Raw genomic sequence first — 7,811 nt, forward strand, 5'->3', positions numbered from 1 at the left:
TAGTCTGCTATTGCCCGCCGGTAAGCCATTCCTATTGGGAATCGATATGGTTCCCTAAAAAAAAGAATTAAGAATCGATACAGGGGAGCATACCCCTTGTGAGGGACCCCTGCCCCCTCGGAGCCCAAATTTACAATAGCAATCGAGCCTCTTGCAGGTCAGCACACATGAATTGGTCAGCGTTTCACCCCAAAAAAGGTGATAGTTGCATTTTTGTTCAATTGGATTATCTACAAGTCTATATGATAGCATTTAATATGATGGTAACAAGCCAACAAAAATGTGTCTTGTTTATTATGACTAATGGTTCTATTCATATATTCATAGTGCGAAACCATACCACATAACCGCACAATATGTCTTGCATATTATGAGCCGTGGTGTGCCACAGGAGCGGTAACTTGTAATAATTTTTTATATATTTTATTCATTTTAAATATAGTGTACATTAGTTTTAATGTAGGTCAAAATTTGTGCAACTTTGCTCAAATTTATGGGGAAAATTGAGACACCATATCAATAAAATTGTTGTTTGCAAACGAAGCCTATCACATATGGTTAGTTTTTTTTCATGGAAGCAACCCACCAGAGTTCAAATCCGAGATTTGGCACTGATGCTTGCATTTTTCTTGATTTATTTATGGCTTTCCAGCGATGTTAGTTCAGTTGAAGGAGACATTCGCGTCGACTATGAAGGCGTCTGTGATGACTTCGTCAATCTCAAGATGATGTGCCGGCTCAGTCTCTCTGAGGTGATTATAGAGATAGGGTGTGTGTGTGTGGGCGCGCGCGCTTGCTTTTGTAGGGGTGAGTGCACGTGCGCATATATAAGTGTCTCAACTGAGTTAAAAGAAGGACTATTGTTGGGCCTATCACATACTCTCTTCAGTCCTTTTTACTTCGCATATTAGATTTGTGTTGAGTCAAAATTTGCAAAGTTTGACCAAATTTATATTAAAAATTATTAACGCCTACAATACTAAAAAAATATATATTATGAAACTGCATTTCATTACATAATGAATCTAACAATGTTGATTTGACATTGTGAAGGTGGATATTTTTTTTCTTTAAGTTTGATTAGAGTATAAATACTTTGACTTTGGACAAAATTATATGCAGACATACACTAATTAATGCAAAGTGTATGACATCAGCTGACTGCAGGCCGAACACGGGCCGGACTTCCGGACGAGATGCATCAAAGTGTCGGACAGCCCGGCTATACTCACGTATCAACCACGGACAGCCAAACACGGACGCCACTAAGCAAAAGTCAAAAGCGGTCAGCACTCAGATAAAAAAGAGTAGTACAGTACTAAGCACAAACCTTGCGGAGGAGGTTAAGGCACAACTTCCCCCCGAAGCCGGCAGGCCACATGCGACACATCGGCCACGCCCACTACAAACACACGAATACGGTGGCAGTTTGTGCAGATCAAGAGGAAGATCAGATGCCTCGCCGCAGTCCACACGTATCTGCGTCGAGAGCGCCACCGACGTCCGACGACAGCAGTAGAGGGCCCCTGTGGTGCTGACAAACGTATCGCATCTAGATTTACTCATTGAAGAACACGTCAGAATAGAACTTCACCTCCCAAATTTTTGGAAATGTAATGAAAGAAGTTGGTAAGAGCAACTCTAATGGGCCGATCCAAACGGACGGCGATTTCGTCCGCTTTTTGTCCGTTTGGGTCGGCCAGCGAACACGGACGTCCGCTTCCGTGTTTGGGTAGACGTATGCGCCCGATGGACGCCCGCTTCCGTGTTTGGGTAGACGTATGCGCCCGATGGACGCCCGACCAATTTTGACGGCGCCGACAAAGAAAAACTACGCATGCATATTTCAACTGAAAATAACTTAATTAAACATTAAAGCCGGCCAGGAAGGCCGGCGAGAGTTCACACGTCCACATTAGCATTAAAAAGAAATTAAAAGCAACCTAACTACGAGGCGGCGCGCTGCCCAGCGCACCCTAGTCGTCGTCGTCGTTGTCGTCGGGGTCGGTGAGGTCGATGAGCGTCGGCGGAGGGCCGACCCAGGGGAACGTCGTGGCCCATGCGGCGGCAACGTAGTCCGGGGGCAACTATTCCGGCGAGGGTAGTGCCGGCGCGGGGGGCTGTGCCGCCGCCTGTGTAGCCGCGGCCTGGCGCGCCTCCTCCCCGAGGTCGCGCTCGAGCATCTCCTCGTACTTGCCGTCGCGGCGCTCCCCGGCCAGCCGTCGCTGGCGCCACATCTCGAGGTACGCCGCCTCCTGCGCCGGGGTCGCCCCCATCCAAACCGGTGGCGCGGACACCCACTCGCGCACCACTCCCGTCCAGGAAGCGCGCGATGGGCTCCAGCTCCGGCTCGGACTCCGGCTGCGGCTCCGGGTCAGCCTTGACAAGGCGTCGGGGAGGGGACGGCGGGGCCACCGGCGGCACCACGCAATCACCGACGGCGGAGAGGGCAAGGGCCTGCGCCATGGCCGCCTCGTACCGAGCTTCCTCTTCTTCTGCCGCCTCCGCGCTGCGCCGCTCGTCCTCCTCGATCTCCCAGGAGACGGCCGCAAGGGCCGCCTGGTCTTCCTCCCTGAGATGAGCGGTGGCGATGGCACGCTGCGGTCGACCTCCCGCACGCCGCGTCGCCTCGCCTCCTCGTGCTCAAAGGCGAACCAGTGCGCCCAGTTGTGCGAGTCGAAGGCGTACACCTCGTCGCAGCGCTGCTCCGGCATCAGGAGCGCCCGCCGACGACGCACCTCCTCCGCATGCGCCCTAGCCGACCGCGGCGCCGCCGGCACTGGGATCCTTTCGGGATCCAGATGCTAGTCATGCGACAGCGTCACGTCGGGGTACGGCAGCGACACGCGGTGGCGCCAATGCCATTCCGCCTGGTGCACGGGCACGTTCACCCGCTGCCGCAGCCGGCGAGTCGGCGCAAGCGGAGGCGGGGTGAACTCCACGGGGAAGGAGACGAGGGGGCCTTGCCCTTCGACTTGCTGCTGCTGCCGGAGAAGAGCCTCATTTGGATGGCTAGGGTGGCTAGGGTTTGCTTGCCGGCGACGGGGGAGCGAGTGTGGCCTAGATGGGTGCGGGAAGTGGATGAAGACGGCCCCGCCACACGGTCGACTTAAAAAAGAACGCCCGCCGTTGCTGACGCGTGGGCCAGGGGTCATAAATTAAGCTGACCGATGAGGGGACGGGTAGTTGGGCGACCGCCAGGTGGGGCCGCGGCGGACGTCGAGAAGGCGCGCGTGGCGTCCGTTCCGCATCTGCGCCGACGCATTTGGGGCGGAAATTTGGGCCGCAAATGCGTCGGCGCTGACGCGAAGCGGACGCGTTTTGGGTTTGGGTCGGCGCGTTGGGCCTTCACTTTTGTCTGCGCCGACCCAAACGGACGACGGCAGACGAAATGGGTCGCCCTGTTGGAGTTGCTCCAATATTTCTAGTTCTGCTGTTTGCTTGGAACAGTGCTTTCAGAAACATCAATCCCCAAAATTGTTCCTCTTGCAGTACTACCAAGATATCCCCAAAATGAGACGAGGGAAGGATGTGATGACTGGGCATTGATTTCGGCGGCTAATAAGAATGAAAAAGATAGCCCAGGCAGGCAAAACACAACCCTGATAACTAGCAGTCTGTTTCTGAAAATTACAACTTACAGATTCGTCAGCAAATTAGACCTTCTAGGACCTCAAAGCAATTCATACTCCCAGCATACCAAAGCACACCACAGCACATCACGACCTATCTCGTACCCTAATCCTCTGACCGACGAGCAAAAGAATCATTACGCATCACGCACGCTCACTGGCCCAAAATTCTCGGTTCCTAGATCACAGACACAACTCAGCGCACGATCAGAGATGTCACCAACTCACGATCATGGCGGTCACCCCGCGACGGTCTGTAGCAGGATCTCGTTGAACGTGTCGATCGGGCCGGGCATGCACCAGTGCACGCAGTCGTTCTGCACCCGCGCGTCCGCCCCGCCGGCGAACGGGTCGCTGCGCATGTACGGCCCCGGGTGGCCGTCCGGCCGCAGGTTGGCCAGCTTCGTCACGTCGAGCGCCGCAAACCGCAGGGGCCCGTCGCCGGCGTGGGCGGCCACCGCCTCCAGGACGGTCTTCCTCATCTCATTCTCCGTGTAGCCCAGCTCCTTCTCGTCTTCCCTGTACGGGTGTCTCCTGGGGCACGCGCCGGCCTTGTCCCAGTCCCCCTCGAAGTGCGCCGGCGAGAACGTGGTGACCGCGACCACCTTCCTGTCCGCGCCGTGCCGCCGGGCGACCTCGGCGAGCGTGCGGTGCACGGCTTCCTTGAACACGCCGAAGAAGGCCGTCTCGGTGAGGTTGAGGTCCGCGCAGTCGTGGCAGCCCACGACCCTGCCGCCGTCGTGGTAGACGCCGGGGATCAGGAACCAGTGCCCGACGGACAGGACGGCCGCGTCGACCGCGCCCAGCTGCGACATCCACCGCTCGTCGAACGAGTCGAGGAACACGTTGTTGTGCCGCACGCCGTCCTGCTCCGCCTTCTCGACGACCCTCACCAGGAGCGGCGACCAGAAGATGGACACGGTGGCGTTGTACTCCCGGAAGACCCACCGCCGGAACTTGTTCTCCTCACCGTCCCGGTACACGAGGTCCGGCCGGGAGCGGGAGGCGAGGAGGCAGAGCAGCGACTCGCCCTGGTTGCGCGCCATGGAGTCGCCGACGAAGGCCAGGTGCCTGTTGCGGAGCCAGCGGAGGAACGCCTCCGGGGAGAAGGCGGGGAGGTGGCACCGCCGCGGCCGCCACCGCCAGTGGAGGTACCCGGTGTCCGGGCGGCCGTGCGCCATGCAGTTCTGGCCGTCCTTGATGGTGCCGCAGCTCGTCCCGTCGTACAGCGGCGGGCGCCCGTCCGGCACCCACTCGCCGTCGGAGTAGTCGCACGCCGGCGACGCGGATCCTGACGCCGACACGTCCCCGCCTGCTCGGGCCAACACGACAATGAAACATTTAGTACTGCTATCTACTACGCCAAACTGCCATTTCTTGCCCAAACAATCTCCCAGGAACCAAAAATGCTGCACAAGCGGGTGAAATCACATGCCACATTTCAACCGTAAAACCACCATGGCCACTATTTATTGAGCTTATCAAGAGCGCCTTTTATAAATACTTCTACTCCAGAAAACGGCAAGAAAAAGGGGGGAAATTTATCATCGAAGCAGAACGGAATCCGCTCGAGGGAAAGCTCAATCGACCAGCTAAATCGCCCAGAGATGAATCCGCACAGCACATTGCAGCTCGCGAGGGCCACCGGGAGAAATCAATCGATTGGAAAACCTAGCATCGTACCTTGAGTTTCCCCCAATGCCAACACTTCGCCCCCTCGGCCGGGAGGGGGCGGGGGCAGCTGCTCCTCAAGCGCATTGACGGGCGCGTGCCCGTGCTGGGACGGCGCCGCCTCTCGCGCCAGGAGCGGCGGCTTGGGCGCGGCCAGCGGGTTGAAGAGGAGGTAGTGGAAGAGCGCGAGGGGGAGGAGGGCGTAGAGGATGTAGGTGAGGAATTGCTTCCTGGGGAGCGAGAAGGGCGTGTTCTGGAGGTGGTGGCTCTGCGGGAAATTGGTGCCCATGGCTGCGTGGGGGGAGCTATGTTTGTGCACGGGGAGAGGGAACCATGGCGGACGGGGCACGGGTCAAGAAGGGGATCGAGGGAGAGGGGAATCCTCGCGAGTCGCGAACACAAATGTTTTTTTTCCTACTGTCTGTTCTTTTCTGCGACAGACAGAGAGAAAGAATGTTTTCTCTACTGGCCGCTGTCCCACATTATTGGGTTTGTTAAATGGCTGCTTGTTGGGCCCGATTCACATAGCCCAAACAGCCTACGGCAGTGTTTTTCTCTTTGACCAAAGGCATAGCAGTGCTGTGTTGATATACTCTCCTGAAAAATGTCTATTCAGCTTTTTTTTTTGCGGGTGAAATGTCTATTCAGCTTTGGTTCTCAACAATTGACAAGGTTTAAGCGGGAGTTCGATGAGACCGATTGAGGGCCTGTTTGGGTCTAAATAAGTCACCAACTTATAAGTCAGGTGATTTAAAACCAGTGACTTATAAGTCATGCATGTTTGGTTATCATCTATTTTTAAGTCACTTGACAACACCTTCCCACATCAATACACATCATGCATGTGGTGGGACCCACACAAAAGAGGGTGACTTATAAGTTTTAAGTTGGGGTGGAGCAACTTATGACTTAGGCCCTGTTTGGTTTCAGTAAGTCACCTGACTTATAAGTCAGGTGATTTAAAACTAGTGATTTATAAGTCACGCTTGTTTGGTTGTCACCTGATTTATAAGTCATCTGACACACCTTTCCACACCAATCAACATCATGCAGGTGATAGGGGTGAACATATAACCCGAAAACCGATTTATCGAACCGATTTAAGCTGGACCGAAGCCGAAGTGACCGAAACCGAAACCTTCGGTACAAAGCTCGGTTAGCAATTCTAAAAGACCGAATTAAGTTCGGTGAATTCGGTCTGTACCCTCGATCCACCGAACTGACCGAAACACCGAGGCCTGACACCTAATTCCTATCTTGCCAGCTGCCGCACAACCGCAGCCCCGCACGTACGTAGGGAACTAGCGCATCCTCCTGCCCTCCTCCCAAAACTTCGCTTATCCCGAATCGCCTCCTCCCAAAATCACGACACAGATCGACCCTTGCCCTCCCCAGGACCGCAAGTCTCGCGTCCGTAACCTGTACCTTCCATGGCCGCTTGATTTCCTGTCTCCTGGGCATCCTACATGAGGTCCGATGCCTCGCTACATGAGGTCCTCTGTCCGCCACACCGGCAGCGGCGGCCGGTCAATTTCCGCAGAAGAAGTTGGATGCTGCAAGCCGCAACAAGTGGCTGGACGAATTCTGCATCGAACACTGCTGCTTGCCTGCGACGTAAGTACGCTAGTACTTGATTTCTATTCTATCATATTCTTATTCCATCCAGATCCAAGTTCGTGATTTGATCCTTGTTGTGAGGGCAATGATAAGCAAGATGTGCTGCAAGTCAACCATTGGTGACAGTTGAAGAATAAGCAATCAAGCTTGAAGTTTAGATGATGGGAGATTAGCAGATGGCAGCGGCGAGGTTGTACTTATCCTGTTCGAAAAGCTTCTTGCTGATTGCCTGCTTCTTTTTATCAAACTTAAGTGTTAAGTCAGACTTATCAGTGTATCATGTGTGCTAAACTTAATTTTTGAGTCGAATCTGCTATGTTTACTGTCATTCATGTCTATTTGAGAACGGTGTGATACAGTACAGGTGATATGCTGACAATATTTTCTGTGCATAATATGCAGCTAATCGCCTGCTGTGAAAATTTGTAGTTGATCATTTGTAAGCCTGCATGTTGTCTGTTGGTGCAGTTTGTGGCTATCTGAAGCTTTTCTCGGCCTCCTTTTTTCGTCAGAGCAAGTTGTGCGCCTGTGCCTGTCTCTCACGTTTGTTTGTTATGCCAACCCATCTAGCATCAGCAGCTATATATAATATATTATATCCGACCATCCAAGCCTACCCCAACGCCCCATCTTTCCAGTAGCAGGTTTGTTCGGTGCAGACCCGACGACCGAACCGAACGATCCAGACACCAAACTCTCGGTTATGTTAATTGGTAGAGACTGATCGGTTCATATTTGCTGAGAACCGAAAATAAAAAAATACCGAAGCACCGAACCGAACGGTTCGGGGGAACCGAATGCCCAGCCCCTAGACCCATGCAAAAGGGGTGACTTATAAATCGGGTCTATTTGGTAAAATAAGTCACTTTTTTCACTTTTCAACTTATAAGT

At 53.9% G+C, this 7,811-nt stretch overlaps 1 protein-coding gene and 1 long non-coding RNA gene across 2 annotated transcripts; one reads left to right on the forward strand and one right to left on the reverse strand.

Annotated features, from left to right (window-relative positions):
* Positions 1-3,568: 3,568 nt before the first annotated feature.
* LOC123160124 (protein ALTERED XYLOGLUCAN 4) lies at positions 3,569-5,738 on the reverse strand. Its single transcript, XM_044577945.1, has 2 exons — positions 5,316-5,738; positions 3,569-4,944 (listed from the first exon to the last, which is right to left on the reverse strand). The coding sequence occupies exons 1-2, from the start codon at positions 5,590-5,592 to the stop codon at positions 3,872-3,874; spliced, it is 1,350 nt and encodes a 449-aa protein (XP_044433880.1). The 5' UTR covers positions 5,593-5,738; the 3' UTR covers positions 3,569-3,871.
* Positions 5,739-6,532: 794 nt separating this feature from the next.
* On the forward strand, positions 6,533-7,278 carry LOC123160125 (uncharacterized). Its single transcript, XR_006480002.1, has 2 exons — positions 6,533-6,917; positions 7,014-7,278. It is a non-coding gene; the product is annotated as an uncharacterized lncRNA (long non-coding RNA).
* The last annotated feature ends 533 nt before the right edge of the window (positions 7,279-7,811 follow it).

This window comes from Triticum aestivum, chromosome 7B (assembly GCF_018294505.1).
Source record: "Triticum aestivum cultivar Chinese Spring chromosome 7B, IWGSC CS RefSeq v2.1, whole genome shotgun sequence".
Lineage (NCBI taxonomy): Eukaryota > Viridiplantae > Streptophyta > Magnoliopsida > Poales > Poaceae > Triticum > Triticum aestivum.